This window comes from Micromys minutus (genome assembly GCF_963924665.1).
Source record: "Micromys minutus genome assembly, chromosome: 1".
NCBI lineage: Eukaryota > Metazoa > Chordata > Mammalia > Rodentia > Muridae > Micromys > Micromys minutus.
In genome coordinates, this window is record NC_137969.1 from 121685683 (window position 1) to 121712425 (window position 26743).

The window sequence follows — 26743 nt, forward strand, 5'->3', positions numbered from 1 at the left end:
AAATCTATTTACAAGCCAAGCAGGAAAAACAAATCTAATTCTGGACCTCCTGCTGCTCAGAGTGTGGTCTCTGCAGATGGAGCTGATGCTACCATTCTCTTGCCTTTGGTCTGGAACATACCAAAACCTAATTAACAGGGAGATATCATTAGAAAGATTAAAAATAACTGACTTAGCAATAAGTAAAACCTAAGTAGAGAAGCTGCAAAAGTCTTGGTGTATGTATGAAGAGCCTTTTCAATGCTTCTCCAGTCAAACCCTGCGCTGTCATCTTGGTTTGGAAGGGTAAAGGAAGATTCAGTTGTTAGGGCTAAAAAATACTTGTTGGAAAAGCAGTGAGCACCCCTTCATTCTGTGCTGAGTGAGACAGTCTCTGCAAATAAGCAAAAAAGCAAAACTGATTGAAAAGCCAGGAGTCTCATTAATAAATGAACAATAAATCCTCAAAGAGCCAAAACAAGTCAGGGAAAAGGTTTCTCTCTTTACTGCGTGCTAGGAAATCATACCCAACCGTACTCATCCTGTGAGGAGAAGTGGCACAGACAAGTTAAAACAAAAAATAATGAAAAGGGCTGCATAAATATAAACCCAAACAAACACATGTACACTTATTAAATACACAAAATTGTTTGATGCCAGGAGAACCATCTCCTCTCCCAGGTAATTCCTCTACACAGGGAGGAGACAGACATCAACTGAGGTGATTTAAAAATATGTCAATCTAAATACTTCAGCCAAGTTCAATTAGTACTGATTCTCACTAACTATAATCCAATCCAGTGGGCAGTTCTCTCACTTAGAGACATTCTCTGCTACAACGATTCCCTATCCATACTTCACTGGCAGCATCTGTAAGAAGCTCTCAAACAGACAGAATATTACACTTCTGCTGCATTCATAAAACTGCCTAGCTCTAAAATTAAGCGAAGAAAAATATTATACCAATCCCTAGCAATATTTTCTGCTATTTTCCCAAGTTTTGGTTATGGATCTTACCAGGCACCCTAGAAAGCATAACACCTCCACTTCTTACCCCAGTTAACACTCATCATATAAGTACAACTCCCAAAGCACTGCCTCCAGAATTACTGCAAAGTGAGCATTAAAAAAGTGAAGACAAAGAAAAGCCCTAATTTCTTCAGTCAAACAGCGGCTGCTAGTGAAACTGAGCAAGGCAGCCTTTGACAATCAAACTCAAGGCCTATCATTTATTTCATTAAAAACTGAAAGCACATTCAGTACAAGCAATGGTTAGCTATAAGCAGTTTTTTCCTTTTCCTATAAATTGGGAAATTAATGTAGTTAAACTCATTTTTTAAAATTTTGACAAATACTATAGTACAGATTTAATCAAAATGCTGATGAAATAAGTCCCAAAGTTGAACTGTAAGGCTGGATGCTTACTAATATAAACAAAAACACTTGGCATGCACACAACCCTTCAGTCCTTCTCAGAATGGTTAGAAAGCACTACATGAAGCTGAAGAGATGCAAAGATGGCTCAAAGTTCAAGAGCACACAGTACCTTGTAGAGGACCTGAGTTTGGTTCCCAGCAAGCACAGAAAGCAGCCCACAACTGCCTGTAATCTAGCTCCAAGGAACCCAATGCCTTCTTCCAACATCCGTGGGTATCTGCATTCACATGAACATACTCCCTCCCAAACAGATCACAAACATACATAATTAATAATAAAAATCAATCTTTTAAATTGTTTGTAAAGTACTACACAACAGAAATAAAACGTAGGCCATATATATATTATCTTAAAATAGCCACATTTTAAAAAGATAAAAACTGGGTGCTGTAACTCAGAGACAGAGCTAGTCTAGCATGCTCAAAGCCCTAGGTTTCACTCCTAGCATCTAAAACAAAAATGTAAAAACAAATTAAATTTTGGGGTTTTGTTCTGTTTTTAGTTTTTTTTCAGACAGGGTCTCACTATAGCCCTAACTGGCCTGGAACTCACTGTCTTACTACTAGTGTTTTACTGTTGTGAACAGATGTGGGTTGATGTTAAGTCAATATATGATAAGACATGAGAAGAGATGGGTGGAAAAGGTCAAGGAGCAGAAGTGGAGGCAGAGGCAGAAGGAGAGGGAGGAAAATCAAGATGGAGCTTGAGAAGGATGAGCTGGATCCAGGTGGACTTAATTGGCAATAGGTAGATATGAATATTTTAAGGGATTCTGTAGGTCTTTTATCTCATAAAGAAGGGCAGTTTGTACCTTTGTCCACTGGATATAATATTGTGTAGAGGGTTTGTGGATTGAGAATGTAACATATAAACCTACAAGAAAAGCTATTGGGTTTTGGAATCATGTTTGTGCTGGGCGGTAGAGGAAAGAAAACGCTGAGGCAATCGGATTCACCGGGGACAAAAACAACAGGGGCTGTGGAGTGAACCACGCCTGAGTTCTTAGAGGCGGCCTGGAGTGCCAAGTGGTGTGGGGACCACATGTGTGCACTTGGCTCCCCACTGGAGCAGCATCCAAGGAGTGAATCCTTTTAGAGAGATGGCTCAGTGGGTTAAGAGCACTGACTGCTCTTCCAGAGGTCCTGAGTTCAATTCCCAGCAACCACATGGTGGCTCACAACCATCTGTAATGGGATCCAATACCCTTTTCTGGTGTGTGTCTGAAGACAGCTACAGTGTACTCATATATAATAAATAAATAAATCTTAAAAAAAAAAAAAAAGGATAAGCCATCCTTTTAATATTTACTTGGACAGACACCATGACCAAGGCACCTCTTAGACAACATTTAATTGGAGCTGGCTTAGAGGTTCAGACTATTATCAAGGCGGAAGCAAGAAAGCATACTGGCAAGCATGGTGCAGGAGGAGCTGAGAGTTCTATATCTTTATCACTGCTGCTAGGAGAAGACTGGCTCCCAGGCAGCTAAGATGAGAATATTAAAGCCCACACCCACAATGACACACCTACTCCAACAGAGACACACCTCCTAATGGTGCCAATGAACTAGCTACTCTTTTAGTACAGGGGCTTGATACCCAGCACCCATAAAGAGGCTCACAGCAGCCTATAACTGCAGTTCCAGGAGACCCAACACTCTTGTGTAGCCCCCACAGTCACAGACATATATGCAGGCAAAACACCTAACATATAAAACAAAATTCTTATTTCCCATAGGGTTTGTCCAGCAAGTGCAAAGGCTTTAGAGTCAGTCCTCTGCTCTGAGAAGAATAAAAAAAAGACAAACTATTCCTAGGGACAGAAATAGTGGTGAAGTGTTTGCCTAGCATTCATGAAATACTGGATTTGACCCTCACCAGTAACTAGACCTTTACCACATAAGAAATTGCAAGATGATAATGTCCTTCCTCTGATAAGATACTATACTGGCTGGTTTTGTGTCAACTTGACACAAGCTGGAGTTATCACAGAGAAAGGAGCCTCAGTTGAGGAAATGCCTCCATCAGATCCAGCTGTAAGGCATTTTCTCAACTAGTGAACAACCAGCCCAGCCCATTGTGGGTGGTGCCATCCCTGGGCTGGTAGTCCTGGGTTCTATAAGAAAGCCAGGGGGAGCAAACCAGGGGAAGCAAGCCAGTAAGTGACATCCCTCCATGGTCTCTGCATCAGCTCCTGCTTCCTGACCTGCTTGAGTTCCAGTCCTGACTTACTTTGGTGATGAACAGCAATATGGAAGTGTAAACTGAATAAACCCTTTCCTCCCCAACTTGCTTCTTGGTCGTGATGTTTGTGCAGGAATAGAAACCCTGACTAAGACAGATACAATTCAAAAAAGACAAAAGGAATACATTCAGTACCTTACCTGTCTCAGAAATGTAAGTAACCGGATCCTTCCGAGAGATTTTACCAGGTTTAGAAGACAGTGGCAATTTTTCTGATTTCTTTTTAGCATTTTTTACCTGCACTGTCTCCTCTGATTCTGAATCTACAAGAGAAAAATGAAACTGTGAAAAGAACTACCAGTGTATTTTTAAAGTAGTCATTATAAGCCAATCCCCCAAGAAGCATGTCTAAAATCTTTACATTACTTTATTTATCCAGTAATAAACTCAGACAGATTCATATCATACTGTTGTTATAACAATAGTCACAAACCACTAACTTAACAACTACACATGTGGCCGGAGACATGGTTCAGTTGGTAGTAGTCCCTGTTGCCAGGCCTGATAACCCGAGTCACACAGCTGGAGATCCACATAGTAGGAGAAAGTCAATTCCCCCAAAATACTACCTGTCTTCCACGCACACAATGTAGTACACACCCACACACAAACAAACAAAGGAAATAAAAGTCTAACTTAAATACATTATCTTTAACCGTTCTGAGCAATGGCTGACACAGAGGTAGTTCTGGGTAGAATGTCTGCATAGCATGTGCAACTGTGTTCATCCCCTGGACCACACACACACTCACACAAAGAGATAGCCTCAAGGAAACAGTGCTACCATTTCCCTGATTTCAGACCTCCTTATGCTTTTTTTTTTTTAATGGAAGTGGGGGGTTAAGATAGAGTCTTTCTAAGTAGACCAGGATGGCCTCAACCTCACAGGCCTGTCTCTGCCTACGAGTACTGAAATTAAAGGAGTGTGCCTTCTTACACTCAGTCTCTCTCCAAATCTCTTCTGCCTCCTACTCCTTAGACACACTGAGCCCATCTTACTTTAAGGTCATCTGGACCGATCTGCAGCCGAACAGACTCCCAGGTTCTGGGAATTAACTGTGGGTCTTTGGAAGAGAGCACTCTAGTTACTCTGCCTACTTGGCCAGACTACGTGTGTAATGCAATTTAGAGCAAAGCATAAGCAACTAACAGGGCCTGGTCCATCGTCCGACATTCATAAACTCACTGTCCTTCCTCTTCCTCTCTCTACATCTAAAAGTTGTGGTTGGTTCTGAGTTCTGGTTCTGAGACAGGTTTTTACCACAACCCTGGAGATTCACTACATCAGCTTCCCAAGTGCTGGGATCACAGGAGTGTGTCACCACCCCCGGCTCCTGCTGCTTCACCTTAATATAGTGGTTTTCAAGAGGGGACCCTCCGGAACACAGATACACACTTCCAACAGCCCTATGATAAAGGATATTATTGCACAGTAAAGTGCACTCTGAAAAATCAGTCCTGGGCTGTGTTATCACTGTAAAAGTCACATAGCCTACACGCTGCAACACTCCTGCAGTTCCAGCTACTACACATGAGGCAAGACCAGCCTGGGCAACAAAAGTAAGGCCCATCTCAAATACATACATAAAATCAAAAGAAAGAACCAAATATATATATGTGAAACATACACACAAATGCTTCCTTAGTCTTCATAAACAAAAAGATAAGTAAATATCAAAATAAAGGATAAAATATTAACAATACACAAACAAAATACTTCCTTAGGCTACATATTTTACATCCACTTAAGCATAATGGCAAATGCCTGTAATTCCAGAATTTGAGAGATACAGGTAAGATCAGGAATTGTATCCTCATCTGATACATAGGGAACTCAAGGCCAACCTGGGCTACTTGGGACCATGACTTAAATAAGGGGGAGGAGGGCAGATACAATGAAAATTAAATCAGGTGTGACAGCCTGCAGTCCCAGCTGCTTAAAAGCTTAGGCAACAACCTGTTTCAAGAATACAAACAAACCTGGGGGATAGTTCAATGGTGGATGCTTGCTTACCAAGCAGAGGGCCTCAGATCAATCTGTGGCACTGCAGAATGAATGAATGAATGAATGAATAGATGAATGAACAAGACATGGGCACAGGAGCTGGAGATATGGCTCAGCAGTTAAGAGCACTGGCTGCTCTTCCAGAGGTCCTGAGTTCAGGTCAATTCCCAACAACCACAACCACATTGTGGCTCACAACCATCTGCAATGGGATCGATGCCCTCTTCTGATGTGTCTGAAGACAGCCACAGTGTACTCATATACATTAAATAAATCTTTCAAAATTAAATTAAAGAAAAAAATTTAAATCCACCAAGAACTACTTAGTGACAGGAGAGAACAGACCCCTGACCTCCTAGCATGCCACGGTGTAACCAAAAACACGCAAATTAATTAAATGTAACCAACACTTACTTTAATAGCAACACTGTAAGGTACTTTTTTCTCAAATTCAACTTCTAAAAACCTCAGCTTGGAAAAAGAAAGTAGATGGGACTATTTTTTACAATATGGGCTGAGAATACAGATCAGAGGTAGAAGACTTGCTTAGCACATGTAAGGCCCTGAATCTGATCTATTCGATAGATAGATAGATACATACATACATACATACATACATACATACATACATACATACATACATAGACAGACAGGCACACACGAACAGATAAATGAGCAAGCCACGCCCACAGTAAATCTGAGACCTGCTACATACTCTGATCCCTCATAAACAAACCTTCAGTACACTAAAGGCTCTGCAGCTCTGCCAAGGACTGCCCACTGGAGCTCTCTCTTTCTCTCCACACAAGGACCACCCACTGGAGCTCTCTCCACACAGTAATTATCAATCAATGAAAGAGACTGGAGACTGTGTGTCTCAGACATCAGCTTGAAAAATACAGTTACATGGGAAATAAACTTTTTAAGCCTTTAAAGATCCTCAAAATTACCTGAATCATAGATTATCCTCTTTTTCTTGTTGTGTTGCTTTGGTTTGGAGGCATCCTCTTTACAGGAATTATTAACCTGTAGACAGCAGCGTATAATTAGAACAAAGGAAATTTATACAACTTAAGCCTAGCATTCTCATTAGACTTGGGTTTAGGAGCTTCCAACTGAAACAATTTTACCCCATGGAGACTTCTGTTGATATCTAGAGACATTGTTTACCACAAAGTGGGAGGCAGAGGTTTTATACCATCTAGAGTACATAAGAGTACTACTAACATCATGTAACACAACACATCTAGCCCAAAATATCAGGAATGCTCTTGCTGAACGGCATCAGGAGAGGAGACTTACAGCTACACACTCAAAACTAACCCACATATAATGAAGAGTAAAAGGATGTCAACACTGCAGGGTCAAGAGGTTTATTAGATCCTGTGTGTCCCTGATGCCTTGGTCTCTAGGGTGGTGCTACTAAGAGGTGGTAGAACCTTTGTAGGTAGATCCCAGTGGAAGGCCCAAAAAGGAAGAGGACCCAATCCCTTCTTCCGCTTTTCTGTCTCTTGGTCATGAGGACCACGCCACATGCTCCCACCATGATGTGCTGCTGCGTCAGGAGTCCCACCCACAGCAATGAGGCAACAGGTCACAGACCAGAAACCCCCAAAACTCGAAGCCAAAATAACCTTTCTCTTTCTAAGTGGATTATCTCAAGGTATTTTGTGATAGTAACAAAGCAGTGGATAAACACAGGTGACAGGTGCTGCCTAAAGATGCAAGATAAAAACAGAAATAGGATCTAGGCTGGCAGCCTACCACTAGCATGTGCATGCTGAAAATTGGAAAGCAGGCCAAAAAGGTTAAATATATTTATAAACATCACATTTCTAACATACTCATATTTCTAAAAATGTATCAAGAAAGTAGGCAGAGAAAAAATGATCACTTAGATGAAAATATCTATGTATTTCTGTCCATTAAGATAGAACTTCAAAAACGTAAGAGCAATCAATTAGCTTCAAAAAAAAAAAAAAAACTACGGCAAATGGACCATTCCAATTTAAAGACACAACAAAGAAGTAGATCTGCAACGTGAACTAAAGGCAAGGACAGTAGCGGTAAAGGCTGGAACAAAGTCTCAGGTCCTTCCTACAGACTCTGCCCACACCTGCTTTCTCATGGACTGTTTTTATAAAACAGCTACAAGGACTTAAAAGGTAAAAAATTTTAAAGGCTAACAGAACTAAACCAAGATTTCACCTGCTGCCCATCTAACAAGAAGCAAGAATTTCAATACTGAGTTTAATCAAGTTAACTACATGCTAAGCCAAAAGAACCAACATTCCTTGTAGGAATATAACAGAGTTCAATACAATGGAACCAAAATAATGAAAAATAACAACAATTTGTGTGGTCAAATGATAAAGGATCCAGATATCTGATGAAACCTATCTCCTAAGTTTGTGTGAGGTGAAATGAAGACATCCCTCCCCAAACGTTGAGCCTTGTCAAGTCAGCCCTCCTGGAGTGAGAGGATTCTCCCTGCCTGACCTCCAACGAGCACATCAGCTTTTCCAGCCTTTGCACTGGGACCGGACCATCACCCCTGTGGCCTTCAGTCACAGATCACTCAGACACATGTGCTCAGCTATTCTGATTCTCCGGCCTTACACCTGGACAGCCGCAGCTCCATCATCAGCTCCCCCGGGTCTCCAACTTACAAGATGCAAACCTTGTCGGTACCCCTGAACCTAGTTTTAGTAATGAATCTAGAGTTATGTTCGTACCATTGGTGTGTTTCACTGGATAGCCTAGCCAGATTTTTAGTTCTTAAAAAATGGAATACTGCTATTAAAAATGTATCTAAAAACCAGGGATTGAGTAGAGACCAGAGGGATTTGACATACATGCTAGGGAAAGCTCAGGATGCCATGAAGGAGCTGTGAAGAGCAGTGGGCTTATGGAAAAGAACGGAGCCACAGGGCAGACAAACCCTTATCTCAGAAAACACACCCATCTCTATCAACAGATTGCTGATCCAGGAATGGAAAGTTTAGCTCAGCAACAGGGGGACCTTGCCTGACTCCCACAAGGCCCTACATTTGATCCTCAATGTCACCATAATAAAATGTTTAAAAAAAAAAAAAAAAAACAGGAGAAAAATGAAAGTTAAAGGCCATTGTGTTACAGTTAAAGGCTCTGGGCTTGCCTTAGAGCCATTAGCCCTTCCTTCTCAAGAATGGAAATATCTACTCTGTGTTTGTACCACATGGTTAAAAAAAAAATTCATACATATCAGAACAAAATAAACCTTAAAAAATAGCAAAGCATGCTGGCTCACACCTCCAATCCAAGCACATAAGGGAAGAAGTAGACAGCTTTCTATGAGCTCAGGGCCAGCCTGGTCTATATTGGAATTCAGGAATTGCCACACAAACCATTTGGACTCTGGTCTCAGTTAAACAGGGCTGGTTTATTGAATGCTCACTCCAAGACTGATGGATCACAACTATAGCGCAGACTCCAGAGCTGAAAGCTACAACCTCAAACATTTCTCAGGGTCAGTTTATCAAGAAAAAGAAAAAGAAAAAGAAAAAGAAAAAGAAAAAAAAACACACACACAATGAGCTCATACACAGCAAGGCAGGGTGGTCGACCCTGACTCAAACTATTTTGGCTAGCTAGACAAAAGAGTTCTAACTGACCATAAGTGGAGCTTATGGCTGTGGAATCCCAGAACATACAGAACATAACAGGATATGTAGTCAACATGATCCTGCTCTGATTCTTCGTCAATGATATGAAACAGCTGGCAGGCATGGAACAAAATGGCTACAACTATGCTAGAGGGGCAGGCCTCCATAGTCTCTATAGCTACAACTATGCTAGAGGGGCAGGCCTCCATAGTCTCTATAGCTACAGCTATGCTAGAGGGGCAGGCCTCCATAGTCTCTATAGCTACAGCTATGCTAGAGGGGCAGGCCTCCGTAGTGTGTGTATAACTACAGCTATGCTAGAGGGGCAGGCCTCCATAGTCTCTATAGCTACAGCTATGCTAGAGGGGCAGGCCTCCGTAGTGTGTGTATAGCTACAGCTATGCTAGAGGGGCAGGCCTCCATAGTCTGAATAGTTACAACTATACTAGAGGGGCAGGCCTCCATAGTATATAGTTACAGCTATGCTAGAAGGGCAGGCCTCTGAAGTCTATATAATCAGTTCCAGATCAGTCAAAGCAATTTAATTAAGACCCTGTCTCAAATATAGAAAATAATTATTTTAACAAAAAAAAGATAGGAAATAAAAGCCACACCTACACAATCATAGTATGTATGACAAATAAAATTTTGGTGAGATATTTGTTAAGAAGTAAAACTAAATATGAGGAAAAAATATTACACACCAAGAAAATAATATGAGGGCTAGAAAAATGGCTCAGTGGTTAGAGCACTAACTGCTCTTCCATAGGTCCTGAGTTCAATTCCCAACAACTACATGGTGGCTCACAGCCATCTGTAATGGGATCCAATGTCCTCTTCTGGAATGTCTGACGACAGCTACAATGGACTCACATACATTAAATAAATAAATCTTAAACAAAAAAAAAAAAAAAGAAAGAAAAAAGAAAGAAAGAAAGACCGCTATCTTATCAAACTGGGCAAAGCAAAGAGGAACATCTTTAAAGGGTCAAAACAGAAGCCTGGGAACTCAAAATTTCATACCCAGCAAAAATGTCCTATAAGATGAATGCAAAATATATTTGCATATATACTTACACAGCTTGTCAGAAACAGAACTATAAGAAATTTAAAAAAAATTCTTCAGGTTGCAAAAACAGTATCAGAAGAAAACTCAGTTCTTCAGTGAGAAATGATGAACACCAGATATGTATGACAGAATTTAAAAGAACATTCTTCCTTGTACTCTTTCTTGTTTGTTTTGGCTTTTTTCAAACAGGGTTTCTCTATGTAGCTGTCCTAGAACTGTAGACCAGGCTGGCCTTAAACTTGCAGATCTACCATCCCTGCCTCCAGAGCGCTGGTATTAAGGGAGTACCACCACCACTCAGTTCTTCCTTATAACACATAACTGTTAAAGTCAAAATTACAATCAATTGTGGAATATAAACATATGCATGTCATATAATACTGATAAGTTAACTTATGGAGTCATAAAACCTCTTACAATTTAAATACAGAGCAATAGTACTAACTCAGATATACCGTTGTAGTCATTGTTACGACAGTAGCATAGGTGACCTTCTCTGGGTCCAAATGACAGAATGAATCTTTCCTGTAAGGCATCATCCTGAGTCTAACCATATCTACCTGAGTATAGGTTCTTATGTCTCTATAGCAAACCTGTTTTGTTTATTTGGGTTTTTTGAGGCCCAAGCTGGCTTCAAACTCAAGATATTCCTGCCTCACGCTCTTGGTAGTCTTTATTTCCAACACATGCTAGACCACCACAGATGGCAATTTTTCATCTTAAAAAGGAAAGGTTTTGTTAGCTTGACTCTGTTTTGTTGTTATTACTGTTGTTTTTAATGCCTGTAGATATTTTGCCTGAATACAAGTCTGCGCACCACGTATATTCCCGATGTCCATGGAGGCTAGATGAAGGCTTCAGACCCTGTTAAGTGGAGTTACAAATGGCTGTGAGCCACCATGTGCTAGAAATCAAACCTGGGTCCTACAGAAAAACACCCTGTGCTCTTAGCTGCTGAGCCCACTCTCCAAACCAAAATGCAAAGTTTTAACAACCAAAACAGAAGCTTGGGAAGGGGACAAAAGGCCTGAACGCAGCAAACTATAGCGCTAGACACCTTGGCCTGTTATGTTCCTCCTCAGTATACTAAACTGGATCCCCAATTACAGCACTCGGCACTTACAAGGTTAGGAGCAGAGTTCACTGGACAGCTCACACATACAAACTGGATGTGCAAACTGACCTTGGCTTCCTTCACTGCTTTCTTCCCTTTGACAGTTCCCTCCGAAGGTTTTGTCTTCTCATTCTTCTTTACTGTCTCGTTCACAGGCTTTTTTCCACTTGATATAACCCCAAAGAATTTCCGAATGTCCTAAAAACAGAAGAGGAAACGTAAAGATTAGATATATAACATTCTAATTCCCATCACTAACAGGACAACCTTATTCAAACTGGTCTAACCCAAGTCATCTCTCCAAAGCAGGGTCATCTATATTCAACATCATCCTTTTTATAAATAAAGCCATCTGATATAGTTACCTAAATAAAAATAATCTTTCTAATATAAAGTAATATTAATCCTCAGACTATAACCAAAAACAAGGCAAAAATAAACAAGTAAAATTTTTGCCTGGTGGTGGTGGTGCCACCTACCTTTATTCCTTTGGAGGCAAAAGGAGGTAGATCTCTGAGCTTGAAGCCAACCTGGTCTACAGAATGAGTTACCGGACAGCTAGGGCTACACAGAAAAACACTGTCTCAAATAAATAAATAAATACATAAATAATAATAATAATAATAATAGGAGTCTAGAGATAGATAGCTAAATGCTTACATCACTTACTGCTCTTGCTAGGGATCTGGGTTAAATGACTCACAATCACCATCTAACACACCAGAGGGTAAGAAGCCCTCTGACCTCTGTAGGTACCTGCATGCATGTGGTACACATAAACTCACACAGGTACATACACACACACACACACACACACACACACACACACACACACATAAAATAAACCATTTTGAAATGTTTTTTGACAATGACAGCATGGTTCTAAGAGGCAGGTGGCAGGTAGTGACTGAAAATGCACACACCAATCCCATCATCCCAGGCTGAAGAAAAGACTGCTCAGCACTACCCACAGCCACAGGATTTATACACCCAGGTCATTCTGAGAAACTAGGAATGTTGACAAAATTTTTCTCTACATAATTTTTGTCAAACTCTAATGAGAAAGACTAGAGCCTACTGTAATGTACTTCTTTCATTACACAACCCTGGGTTAAACTATAGAATTTCAATTAATCACAGAAAAACTTTATAATATAACTGAACATTAAAAGCACTGTTTCCTTATTGTTTACATATACATTGTCCCTCCCCTTCTTGTTTTATTTTTATTTGAGTTTTGAGACAGGATTTCACAATGTACTACAGAGGGGCTGCACAGGAACTCCCTACGTAGGCCCAACTGGGTTCTGATTCATAAGAGATCACCTGCTTTGGAAAGCCCTTACCCCCATGCTGGGGTTAGAGGTGCACACCACACACCCAAACTCTACCTTTCTCTAATTTAGTTTTGAACTATAGAAAGGAATGGGCTGGAGAGATGGCTCAGTGGTGAAGAACACTGACTGCTCTTCCAGAGGTCCTGAGTTCAAATCCCAGCAACCACATGGTGGCTCACAACCATCTGTAATGGGATCTGATGCTATCTGAAGACAAGAGACAGTGAGCTCACTTACATAAAAAAAATAAATAATTAATTAAAATTTAAAAAAAAAAAAACTATAGAAAGGGACAGACCTTAGAATTAAGAAGCCAAGGCTCATTCTACCTGTGTGACCTTGGACAATATTAGTATCTCAATCTGTTCTCTGATAAGCCAAGTGCAAATCATTATTTCTACCCTTTATAAAGTTTAAACATGCATCTCTTATCATTTTGGCTCAGCAAAAAGCTTCTCCACTTCATTTTGAGATATTATCCACTCACATCACTGAAATATCCCATTTTATAAACTATTTATAAACAAAGGTATAGAATTTCATAGCTTCCTTTCCAGATCTCCCACTATATAAAAAGTTCTAATTTATTAACTAAATCTAAGTTTACAAAGTATTGCTGCCAGGTTGGTAGCATGTGCCTGTAATCAAGGGGTAAAGGCTGGAACATCAATTCAAGACCACCCTTAGCTACATAGCAAGTTCCAGACTAGTTTGGGATGTTAGTCTCTGTCTCAAAAATAAACAAACAAATAAGTGCATGAAAAAGCCAATGTAATAGCTCAGCAAGGAAATCTGAGCTCAACCTCTGGACCAAGGAAAGGTGGAAACAAGTTGTCCTCTGACCACCACATGTATGTGGCAATGTGTGCTCCCACATAAGCATCACACTCACACACACATACACAATAATAATGATAATATATTTAAAAGTGAATTAAACAAGCCTATAGTCCTTGGCTATAAAACTCCAAAACAGACATCTGTGTCAAGTGGTGAAGAATAGAGCAATAAAGAAAGTCACAGTCACATGTATCAATTGCCAAGAACTGAGCTTGAGGCTGACTACTTTATTGCTTCTGAAGGAAATGACAGTTTCTAACCAGTGTCACTCTTTAAAATGGTGCAGGGATTGTTCACTCAAACTGGGGATTTTGTTTCACTTTCAGAAAGTGAAACAAAAGATATCATACACAAAAATATGTACAAGAAATATGGTCTCTCTAGATGTGTCAGAGAGACAGGTAAATACAGCAAGTCTCTGAACACCCTTAGTTCGTTCATGACTCTCCTCAGTAAATGTCCAGTCGACTTTAGAGTGTTGAGGCCTTTACTCAGCTCTCAACTACTGGACATCTGAAAGACACAAACTGGTCTTGGCCATCCCCAGCAGAACTGCCCTTTGATGCTAACCTCTTCCCCTTGACCAAATACAGCTTAACACTGTTACAATAGCTGGATTCCTGGTCACTCGTTCAACCATGTTTTTCTAGTAGGAATTATACATTTTCAACTTTTTACAGCCCTGAGGGCTTGAACCTGAGGTCTTGTCCACACTAGACAAGTACTCTACCACTAAGCTCCATTCCCAGTCCATTATTTATCTTTATTTTGAGACAATATTAATTTATTGCCCATTAAATGCCCAGGCTACAGCCTTGAATGTATTCTGTAATCTAAGCAGAACTTGAGCTTGTCCCCCGTCGCCCCACCCCCCACCCCCAGCTTCTCTGTGACTGCAATTACAGCTTGCACCACCAGGTATGGCCCAATATTTTTTTTTTTTTTTTTTTTGGACCCAATACTTCTTAAACTAAAATTTTATTAAATGGAATAGAAATGGTTCAGTGCTGAAGAGTAGCAGCTGCTCTTCCAAAGGACCTGGGTTCACATCTCAGCAGTCACATGGTGGCTAACATTATCTGTGACTCCGGGTCCAGAGAATCCAACACCTTCTCTTGGCCTCTTATGGGCACTGTAGTCACATGATACACAGACATATTCAGGCAAAAACATCCACACACATAAAATAAAAATAAGTTCGGTAGTGGTACACATCCTGAATCCTAGTACTTGGGGCAGACAGATCTCTGTAAGTTCAAGGCCAGCCTGATCTATACAGTAGTTTGCTGGTGAGCCAAGGCTATACAGTGAGACCCTATTTCAGAAAAACAAAAATAACAATGCAAGAGGACATATAAATTGCTAATCAGAATAAATATTATGTGTGCTAAAATAACCTTTAGTTAGGCATGGTGGCACACATACTCAATCCCAGCACAGGGGAGGCTGAAAGAAGAACTATCAAATTAAAGCCAAGGCTACATAACAAGTACAAGGCCAGAAATGGCTAGACAGCAAGACCCTGTCCCATACCCTCTCCCAGGAAATCTTTGATTGGGATTTTTGCTGTAACTGTTCTTGCTGCTTTTATTTTAAGAAAATGTAAAAGAAGGCTAGGGAGACAACTCAGCTGTAAGAGTGCATGCTATGCAAACATGTAAGTCTAAGTTCAAATCCCCAAACCCCACACAAAGATCTAAGCATGAGTGCACACATGTGTAATCCAACACTGAGACAGGAGCATAGACAAGAGGACTGCTAGGGCCGGCTAGCTCAGGGTTCAGTGAAAACACCCTGTCTCAGAGTAACAGGGTGGAGAGAAAGAGAGCAGGGCACCAGGGGTCATCTTCTGGGCTCCTCATGCTCTTGGACCCACGCCACATTCATGCATACATACATACATACACAGGCACTCACGCATGTGTGCGCGCACACACACACAACACACTAAGATATTAAATTATCACTGTGTATTATTCTGAACTAAATTATTAAAATTCACCTACATTAGATCCGCATGCCTGACTCTTGTGTCTCATTACCATATTGTGGTTATAAAAGTCAAAAACAACTTTCACTTTTAGTAGGCCATTTCCTCTTCTTCAAAATTGGCTTCCAGCCACACAAACTGCTTTTTTTTTTTTTTTAATGTAAATATGCTGCCTCTCCCTTCAGACCCACCAGAAGAGGGCATCAGATCCCATTACAGATGGTTGTGAGCCACCATGTGGTTACTGGGAATTAAACTCAGTACCTCTGGAAGAGCAGTCAGTGCTCTAACCACTGAGCCATCTCTCCAGCCCCCAAATTATTTTTAGACATCAAAACTGTCACGACACACAGCAGACATTATTGATTTATCGAAGTCTAGCCCTGCCTCAAGCACTTCTCTGAGGAAGACACCATGAGCTAATAACTAAGTGTGGTCTTTACAAAGGCGGAGCAAGGCGAAGGCGCAGGACGGGAGGCACAACTGCAACACTTCGGGGGAGAAAACTACTCTATGGTCCAAGACTCATTCACTCAGACTACCACTACATACTTCTAGACGCCCTGCTTAGAAGGATCAGTGCTCAGTGTTCAGAAGAAACGACACAGGAAAGAGAAACACACACACACTCCTCTCTCACAGAGCCTCCATCTGCTCTCTGGCAGACAAAATGAAGCACAGCCAGAAGGGAAACGGGAACTAATTATTCCTCTTCCTGACAGGCTCTTCTCAACAATGAAAAAAATGTTTGTTTGTTTGTTTTGGGGGGTTTCTCTGCGTAGTCCTGGCTGTCCTAGAACTCAAACTCACTCTGTAGATCAGGCTGGCCTCAAACTCACAGAGATCCACCTGTCTCTGCCTCCCAAGTGCTGGGAGGGGTACACCACCATCATCAGGGGACAGTGAAAAATTCAGAGGATACAATAGCCTCTTAAATATTCATCATAGACATTTTCAGGTTCCAGATCCAAAATTACAAACTTAAAAAAAAAAAACAAAACTGAGCACAACATGGAAATAATTATCTAATTCAGGTTTAAAACAAGAAGGATTTTTTTTTCACACTAAAATGTCTGAGACTGATTGTGCCTGATTTATTTAAGAATTCAGACATTCAACACAGCTAACATACTGTGATTGTTGTTCTCATTCATCCAAAGGTTCACATTTCGCAAGTTATTTCTAATCCAAAAACATCAAATTTCAACTATGTGACCACATAACTTAAGTTCAAACCAAAAGCAGACCTATGATATAATACAGTAAAACACCATATTTCTATGTTTCATGAAAAAAACTAAAATAAGCCAAGGTTTCACATGTAGACCTGACTGGTCTGGAACTGGCTGTGTAGACCTCAAACTCGGGACCCTCTGCCTTGGCTTTCTGCGTGCTGAGATTAAAGGTGTGCACTGTCACCACACCCAATCATGAAATACTCTAGTAATGTAAATACAAAGTCATGTCTCCTGGAAATGGACCTATGGAAGGTCATATAGGCACTGAGAACTGACCTGAGTCCTCTGGGAGAGTAGCAAGTGCTCCTAACCATTGAGACATCACTGTAGCCCCTAGAGCAAGCAATAGTTCCCAACCTTCCTAACCATGCTCCTACTTCATAACAGTAATGTTCCTACTGTTATGAGTCATAATGTAAATATCTGTTTCCCAATGATCTTAGTCGACCCCCAAGGGGTTGTGACCCACAAGCTGAGAACTCCTACTCTAGAAAATGACAGTAACTCTTACCTTATTGATATTTTTATTGGAATTACAGTTTATTCACAATCAAAGTATTTATGGAAAACGTAACAGATGCCAGACACTACAGAGCAGTTCTCTGTCCCTGAGGTATCTACCCTTGCAGAGACCGTCAGTAACAAATAGCCCATTCAGTAAAGTGTTCCAAAAAATATGTTTGTGTGTCAGAAACAAAACACATGGTCTTTGAACAGAAATTATTAAATTTTCATAAACCTGGTGAGTTACGTTTTCCCCAGAAATATTCAAAACCAAACATGCATACAAAGCTCCACGGGTGTGGGATGTAACTCAGGATAAAGTATTTATCTATGATCCATAAGGCTTTAGGGTCACTCTCCAGCACTGAAGGGTGGGAGTAGGGGTGAGGGGCAGGAGAGCTAGTGGAATGGTTCCCAAGGTGCCTCTAACACATGTTCTATGGCAGACATGCACACACACAATAGATTAATAGGATAAATCAGTACACAGGTGTGACTGCTTACAGCACTTGGAAGGTGCAAGCAGTCGATGGAACTGAAGTTCGAGGTCATTCTTAGTTCCACATCAGCCTGGGATATATGAGACTCTACCTCATAGGTAAAGAAATAAATCAAGTCAATGTGCCTAACACACAGAATAAGTCTAGAAATTGTTAGCCCTGCTAGGAAACTAAGAAAAAGCCATTCTCTAGCAAAAACTTTAAAACTGAAGAGTGGACCAGCAGTGGTGGTACAGCCCTTTAATCCCAGCACTCAAGATCAGGGAAGACAAATCCTGGAGTTCCCGGCCAGCCTGCTGAGAGCTAAACAGAGAAACCTTGTCTCAAAATTAGATTGAGGGTTGGGACTGGAGGGATACCTCACAGTTAAGACACTTTTACTCTTCCAGGACCTGAGTTACTTCCCAGCATCCACTAGAGAGGTTAATATTCAATCACCTGTAACTCTAGCCTCCAAGGGCCACTCACACATATGGCATTTACTCAGACACACACAAATACATGTAAATAAAAATAAATATTTAAATTGAAGACTGTCCTAAATATAAGTGGGAAATTGCTAATCAGCACTTCTATCCCAGCCCTAGGGAGTCTGAGCAAGAGGAACAGAAATTCAGACCACCCTGGACCACTTGGTGAAACCGTCTCAACAGAGAAAGGCAAGGACAGGGACAGAGAGGCATTTTCTATCTTCAGGGTGTAATTAACAATTCTGTAAGATGACTTTATTAGAAAGAAGTATTGCACATCAGGCAACCCAAATACAATCTTGATAAACACAGATCAAACTAAACGACCAAACTTGGCCAGGCACTAAAAAGGAGATGGGTACGTTTTCTAATTTTTAATCTTATATATAAGACAATTTCCAACTTGGTTTCAAATCTACTAGTACAAGTAGAGATGAAAATCAAAACTTTTTGCTGTGCCCTCCTAAACCCAGAAGCAATGCAGCTTCAGTGTAGAGGCAGACACACGCAGCTCCCTCACCCAGCTGACGAGGCAGATGAGAGAGGAAAAGGCACAAACTGTCACTGCCATTTGCCTTTGATGCTTTGCAGAGCAGCTGTCATAGCAATGCACATCAATCAGTCTTACTTCTCTATTTTAAAATTAGCAAAAGAAAATGCTGTTTAACATTCTAAATGGCCCACTAAATTCACAAGAAAAAATGTCATCGACATACTTCACAAAAGTACTCAAATATTTTAACAGGCTTTTACTTTATAAACCGCTAAATGCAAAACTATATTTCTTTTCTTTTGGTTTTGGTTTTAGTTTTTCAAAACAGGGTTTCTCTGTTTTCTGGCTGTCCTGGAATTCACTCTACAGACCACCCTGACTTTGAACTCAGAGATCCTCCTGCCTCAGTCTTTTATTCTTTATTCATCCCTGTTTTCTATCAGGTATGAAATGTAAACATCCAAGTTTTACTCTTTAGCATGAGGGTTATCTGGCCTTTTCTGTTTGTTTTTCAGAGAGCCCCGGCTGTCCTGGACTCTCTTTGTAGACCAGGCTGGCCTCAAACTCAGAGATCTGCCTGCCTCTGCCTCTCCAATGCCAAGATTAAAGGTATGTGCCACCAAGACTGGTTTGGGCACCTTTTTTTTTTTTTTAATAGACTTGAATTATCTGACACCTCTGTCAAGATTCAAAAAGCTGGAGACCTCAAGTTCAACAACTCTCAGAACAAAAGTTAATCTGTCTATAGATGAGTGTCAGAAGAGAGGTAAAGCCTTTAAAATGGTGTTCTCTAACTATGCATTTCTGCTGGTCAGAAAATTTGCATGCCTCTCACCACATTTCTCAAAGGGAACTGTGGCCCAAGCAGAAGTTAAGAACTATTGTCCTATAATATAACTTAGGCACAGGTGTTCAATAAACACTTGCTAAATTGAACTTTTGTCCTGGGGTTCTGCTAGGCTTCTTTTTGTGCTAACTCCTAGAGGACTAAATTGAATACCAATATAACATATAATTTTTTAAACATTTACTTTATCTTTTTTATGTGAATGGCGGTTTTGCCTGTGTATATGCATGCATACCACATACATACCTGGTACCCTTGAAGCTCAAAAAACTTTGAAGCCTCCTCATACTGGAGCTACAGATGGTTGTGAGCCTCCATGTGGCTGCTAGGAATTAAACCCATACCCTCCACAACGGCAACAACAGCTTTTAACAGCTGAGCCATCTAGCCACCCCAAATACATGTATGTACGTATGTATGCATCTGTGTGGATGTGCACATGAGTACAAGTGCCCTCCAGGGTTAGGTGCCTTGAACCCCGTGGAGCTGGAGTTGCAGGCAGCTGTAGCCACTTGATATGGGTGCTGAACAAAACGAGAGCCCCTGTTCAGGAGCACCAGGTACTCTTAGCCATTAAGCCATCTCTCCAACAAGACAAAATCTCATCTACTTCCCAGAAACTTTTCCTTTTAACAAACAGTAATGGCCAATTTACCCATTCCTTTTAAAGAGGATTACTTTAAGTACTACAAAGATGGACCAGGAGATAGGGAGATGGCTCAATTGGTAAAGGATAAAGAACTGAGTCCAGATTCCCCAGTACTCACATAAAAAGGTAGGAGTATGGTAGCATACACCTGTAATCCTATTACTGGTGAAGCAGAGACAGACCAGCTACCTGAAACTTTCTCATCAGCCAGTTAAGGCAATGGATGAGATCCAGGTTCTGTGAGTGACTCAAAAGCTCATCAACTTTCCACAATACCAAAATACCCAAATTCCAAAATGCAATGCTGATCATTTTAGGGAAGCAGAATAATGTAGTGGTCAGAAATGCCTGGGTTCTAATTCAGGTTTAACCGCCTACTAGCCATTATGACCAACTGTTTATAAAGGGTGTCTTTACTGTTATTAAGCTGGACTGTGGAGTGCCTAGAAGTTGAGGCAAGAGGATCATGAGTTCAAACCAGCCTAATCCATATACAATATAGTTTCAAGACCAGACCAGCCTAATCCATATACAATATAGTTTCAAGACCTGATACATAATACTATTGCCCAACATTTTCCTTCAGAACAATGAACTTGGAGCTGAGCATGAAGACACGGGACTTTAATCCCAGCACTCAGGAGGCAGAAGCATGTCTGTTAGTTCAAGGCCAGCCTGGTCTACACAGTAAGCTCTAGAACAGCCTGGACTACATAGAGACTCTGTCTCAAAATAACAAAACAAAAAACAACAACAAAAAGAACTTGGGAGGCTTGAGGTGTAGTTCAGTGATTGGGAACACTTGTTGCTCTTGCAAAGGACCTGACTTTAGTTTCCACCACCCACATGATCCACACTCATGTATGATTCCAGTTCCAGAAGATCCAGTGCTCTCTCTTCTGACCTTGGGACCAGGGCTGACTGTGCTGCACATTAATTTTAATGAATGCAGACAAAAGACTTGTACACGTAACTTTTTTAAAGTTTTTCAAGACAGGATTTTTTTCTATGTAACCTTGACTGACCTGGAATTCACTCTACAGAGCAGGATGGCCTCAACTTATAGACATCGGCCTGCCTCTGCCTCCCAAGTACTGTGATTAAAGGCCTGCACCACCACCACCTGGCTTCTATTTAGTTTCTAAATGAACTAGAGAGGTGTGACTGGAGAGATGCCTCAGTTGTTGGAGTACTTGCTGCTCTTTTATCAACTCCAGCCCCAAAGGGTTCGACAACCTCTTCTGCACCAAGTATGCATATTCGTAGAAATATAGTCAGACAAAACATACACATTACAAGTTAAATAAAAATTTCATGAACTTGGGGGCCGAACAGATGGTTCAGTGGTTAAGAGTTCATATTATTCTTTGCAGAGGCCCTGACTTCCATAAGTAATGTCCACAGAAAGCAGCTCAAAACCGCCTGTAACTCCAGCTCCAGAAGAGCTGACACGCTCTTCTGGCAACTATGGCCCTGTACACTATGTGTACAGACACAAACACAGACACACAGACAGACATAACTAAAACAAAAATAGGTCTTTTTTTTTTTTAAATAGCACTTATAGTGGATTTCTAGAAGGTATTTAAAGCAAACAACTCACGTATTATCCAGAAAATAAAAAGGCTTACAGTGGCTAACATCACTTTCTTTTTTCCCCCAAGAATTAAAAACAGAGAGCCCAATTTTTTTCCATTTTGGTATAACACTTTTCTCCCTTGAATACTGCTGTTCTGACAAGCTTAAGAATAATAAAAGTATATATACATGGTATATATACATGTATATTTATATATGTATGTACACACACACACATATATATATGATTGTTAAGTATCTTGTAGATTAGCTGAACATCTTCAGTTGTCCTGTACATTAAAAATTACTTCAGGGCTGGAGAAATGGCTCAGTGGTTAGAGCACTGACTGCTCTTCCAGAGGTCCTGAGTTCAATTCCCAGCAACCACATGGTGGCTCACAACCATCTGTAATGGAATCCAAGACCCTCTTCTGGTGTGTCTGAAGACAGCTACAGTGTACTCACATAAATAAATAAATCTTTTTAAAAAATTATTTCAAACTTGTACCTGTCTCCTATCCAAGGGCTGTTTCACTTTCAAGCTATATGAATGTCCACTACACAGAATTATGTATTGAAGTTGGAACTGAGGTTTTTTTTAAAAAAAACTACTTTTTGTAACAGGCAATAAGAGATGACAGCTGTCAAATACATAACGTCCGTTTGTACTCGCTGTGTTTTTTATGCCTAGTAAACCAGGTTATCCGTTCAACTCCTATAAATCACTCAAAACAAGGTAAAGTGACTTCCTGTGTCATCAGCTCTCATAACAGCTGAGACGCCCTTCAGGAAGCTGGTTCGACCTGAAGGCCGGAGCAGCTTCTCCCAGAGCAAGGCAAGTGTTACATTCCTCCACGCAAAGCTTGAAGCCACGACTTAAAGGAAGCATTCCAACCGAGATCTGGGACGACGCTGGACGCCAAAGTTAACTTCTAATGCCCTGTCCACATCAAAATTCTTCTTCCGTCCTCCCGTCCCCCAAGAGCCAGGGGGTGGGGGGGGGGGTGAAAGTGCCGCGTTGCAGCCACATCCCTGCACGCTGCGTCCGTGGTGCGCCCCGCACCCTAAACGGGGCCCCCGGAGCACTCTGCACGGTCCTCCCTACCCCGCACCGCGGCGGCGCCCCGTCCACACCCCGCCTGCAAAGCCTCTGTAGCTGCACGGCCTCCCGGGCGGCTCACCATCGCAGCCCCACGACCGAACAGGAGCAAGGTGGGCAGGCCCGCGGATAGTGGGTGGGGGATATCCGTTATCACGGCTCGGAATCCATTGGCGCCAACAACTTCTCCCGCGAAGTGGCAGAAGCTCCGGCGGCGCGCGGCGATGACGTCGGAGGCGCGCGCTCCCCGCGGCCCCGCCCCGAGGAGGAGCTGCACGCAGCCCTGGCAACGGGATGGTTGCCTACCTCGATGGGAGTGCGCGTGCGATCGTGGCTGGGGACGCCCAGTTTGGTCTCTGAGACTGACTTCCTTCCCCTCCCCGTACACGTGCTGTACTCGGAAGCAGCTTCCAGAAGTTCTTACTGCCACCTCAGTAGGATGCGCCCTCCACCCCCGCACACATCAACTGTTCGCATCAAACTTCACCCAGATTTATTTTTATGTTTGACCTGTTGATTTTTTGGTCCAAACTAAGAGACCCGTAGTTTAAAAACTACTATGATACTAGACGAATATTTTTTTTTTACTTTTTGTACATTTATTTATTGGAGATGGAGTGCACTAGCAGTGGTCAAAGTTGTCTTCCATCATGTGGTTATATGTTTGCATTTAAGGGACTGTTTACATTAAAGGATTTTTTTGTTTGTTTGTTTGGGTTAGGGGCCTGTTGTCTGAGACCGAAGATCATGTATCCATCCTGGTAAACTCCCTATGTAGCTGAGGATGACCTTGAACTTTTGATTTTTCTACTGCCTCCCAAGTGCCAAAATTTCAGATATATGCCAACATTCCTGGTTTACGCAATGCAAGGGATCAAATTCAGAGCTTCTGTGAATGCATGCAACCAACTGGGCAAACCCCTAGCCCCAACAGCTTTGTTCTAAAACTACCAAAAAGAAAACAAGCCTCTTAATTCCTTCCTAAAGCTTCCATTAAGTCTATTAAAGAATAGTGAAATCTTTGAAGCCATGACATACCGAGATACACCCCCACAGAAAAACTAGAATCATAGGCTGGAGAGATGGCTCTGAATGCTCTTCTAGAGGTCCTGAGTTCAAATCCCAGCAACCACATGGTGGCTCACAACCATCTCTAATGGGATCTAATGCCTTTTTCTGGTGTATCTGAAGAGAGTGACAGTGTGCTCATATACATTAAATTAATAAATAAATCTTAAAAAAAAAAAAAAACCTAGAATCAGGAAAGGTTTAGGATAAGCAAGTCTCAGCAGGGAGAGAGGTGAGCTTTACTTTATTAGTTTTGGAAGCTGCTCTTGGTGTGTGACTCAGGTGGGGCTGCCTGTACCCCACTGCTGGGATTACAGGGATGGGGGCCCACACTTAGCTGGTAAGATTCCTCTGAGAAAAGAAGCAACTTGGTTTCGGAATAGAAAGTAACACCATTTGCATACAACTTCAAGAGAAAACATGACATTATCGAAGAATTTAGTGACGAGGGCAGGCAGTATCCAACTTTGGCCTTGGACTTTGAAATCTCTTCTGAACCACTTCTTGTTGGGTCTTGTCGTTTTATGACACCATATCTACTGGGAAAGTAGGCAGTAAAGGCTCAGGAATACAAGAGTTTGTATTTACTAGATGTCCACTGCAATCTGATTTTTTTTTTTTTTTTTTTTTTTTGGTTTTTTTTTTTGTTTGTTTTGTTTTGGTTTGGTTTGGTTTGGTTTGGTTTGGTTTGGTTTTTTTTGTTTGTTTTGTTTTGTTTTGTTTGTTTTGTTTTGTTTTTTGTTTGTTTTGGTTTGGTTTGGTTTGTTTTGTTTTGTTTTGTTTTTTGTTTGTTTTGTTTTGTTTTGTTTTTGTTTTGTTTTGTTTGAGACAGGATTTCCCTATGTATCCTTGGCTGGCTTAGAACTCAATATGGATTCAGCAGCCTCTGCTTCTCCAGGTCTGGAATTAAAGGTGAGTACCACAGCTGCATTGTTTATAACATGGACCCCACACACATCTCTGTACTGTTCCAGGTTAAAATTCACCGGCAATAATAATCCCCAACTTAGAAACATGTGAACTGTCACTGGTGAGAAGGTTTCTCTGCGTGGGCCCTTCTAAAGCCAGTCATTCGGTTCCTGCTCTACTATGTAACAGTTACATGACTATAGAGAAGTAATTATGACTTGGTATCCTCATCTGTTAAAAGATAGAACCGTTTCTGACACACATCAAGTAATAATAGCATTCTCTTGTGGTAGTGGTGGTGCTAGTTACTTGATTTGGTTTGAGTTCAATTCAGACAGTCTTTCTTCTTTTTTTTTTTTAAATTCCTACACATTTAAATTTTATTTATTTATGTATATAAGTACACTGTAGCTATCTTCAGACACACCAAAAGGGGGCATCAGATCTCATTACAGATGGTTGTGAGCCACCATGTGGTTGCTGGGATTTGAACTCAGGACCTCTGGAAGAATGGTCTGCTCTCTTAACCACTGAGCCATCTCTCCAGCCCACCCAGACTATATAATATATATATAATATTTTATTTATTTATATATATACATATATATATAACCCAGGCTAGTCTCAAACTTAAGATCCTCCTGCCTCACCCTCCCAAGTACTAGGCTTACATGCACCACTATATATGATGACAATAGCGTTTTTTAAGTCAACAGTTATCATTATTATAAAGTTTACACATGTGTGGCAGAAATAACCGGAAGGACCCTGATTCAAGAACAAGATGGAAGGAACATGAGCCAACTCTCAAAACCTGTCCTCTGATGCCTACACACACACACACACACACACACACACACATACACACACTGTGGCGGCAGCAGCTGTGTGCTCACGCTCAAAAACACAAAATAAATAAAAGGAGACCTAAAAAATAAAACAGGAAAGCATTCCAAAATTAGATGCATCTATTCTCTGCAGTTTTGCTTAGGGCAATTGTTGGTTGAGAAAGAATAGGTCTGTTTGATCCACCAAGAAATCCATAAGATCTGTAAACTAATCTCCAGAAAGGTGTACACAGCAGACATATGATAGAGTTTTGTTCATATAACATTACAAAACCTAAACCAATGCTTATTGTGTTTTAAATCAATGACTAAGATCCATAAAACTTACGTATGCCAGCTATGGTGACATATGCCATTAATCGCAGCACTCATAGGCTAAGATCTTTGGGAATTCAGTGCCCTGTCTCAAAAACAGAAACAAAAACCAAAAACCATGGGGGCTGGAGAGATGGCTCAGGAGGAGCACATTCTGTTCATGCCAAGGACCCAAACTGCCCGTCACCCACATGGCATCTCCTAACTACCTGTAATTCTGTTTCAAAGGGATCTGTGCCCTCTTCTGACCTTCTCTGGCACTGCATATATATTGTGTGCACACACACATACCTCCTCACAGATACACATACTACACATAATTTTATTTTTTAAAGATATTTTTACTTATGTATACGGTATTCTGCATGCATGTATGCCTGCAGGCCAGAAGAGGGCACCAGATCCCATTATAGATGGTTGTGAGCTACCCTGTGGTTGAACTCGGGACCTCTGGAAGACCATGTGCTCCTAACCTCTGAGCCATCTCTCCAATCCTATGCATAGTTTTAAAAATAAATCTCTTCAAAAATAAAATAAAACCCTTATCTTAGTTATGGTTTTCATTGC

At 41.1% G+C, this 26743-nt stretch overlaps 1 protein-coding gene across 4 annotated transcripts in view; it reads right to left on the bottom strand.

Moving 5' to 3' along the window:
* RFC1 (replication factor C subunit 1) overlaps window positions 1-23247 on the bottom strand; it is a 62936-nt gene extending 39689 nt beyond the window's left edge. For all 4 annotated transcript variants that reach the window (XM_080909571.1, XM_080909569.1, XM_080909570.1 and 1 more), the window contains exons 1-4: window positions 23119-23247; window positions 11561-11689; window positions 6615-6690; window positions 3800-3922 (exon numbers count right to left, since the gene is read on the bottom strand). In XM_080909571.1, the coding sequence (XP_080765697.1) occupies window positions 3800-3922; window positions 6615-6690; window positions 11561-11689; window positions 23119-23121 (331 nt within the window). In that variant the 5' untranslated portion in view covers window positions 23122-23247. The remainder of the gene's footprint in view (window positions 1-3799; window positions 3923-6614; window positions 6691-11560; window positions 11690-23118) is intronic.
* Between the last annotated feature and the right edge of the window lie 3496 nt (window positions 23248-26743).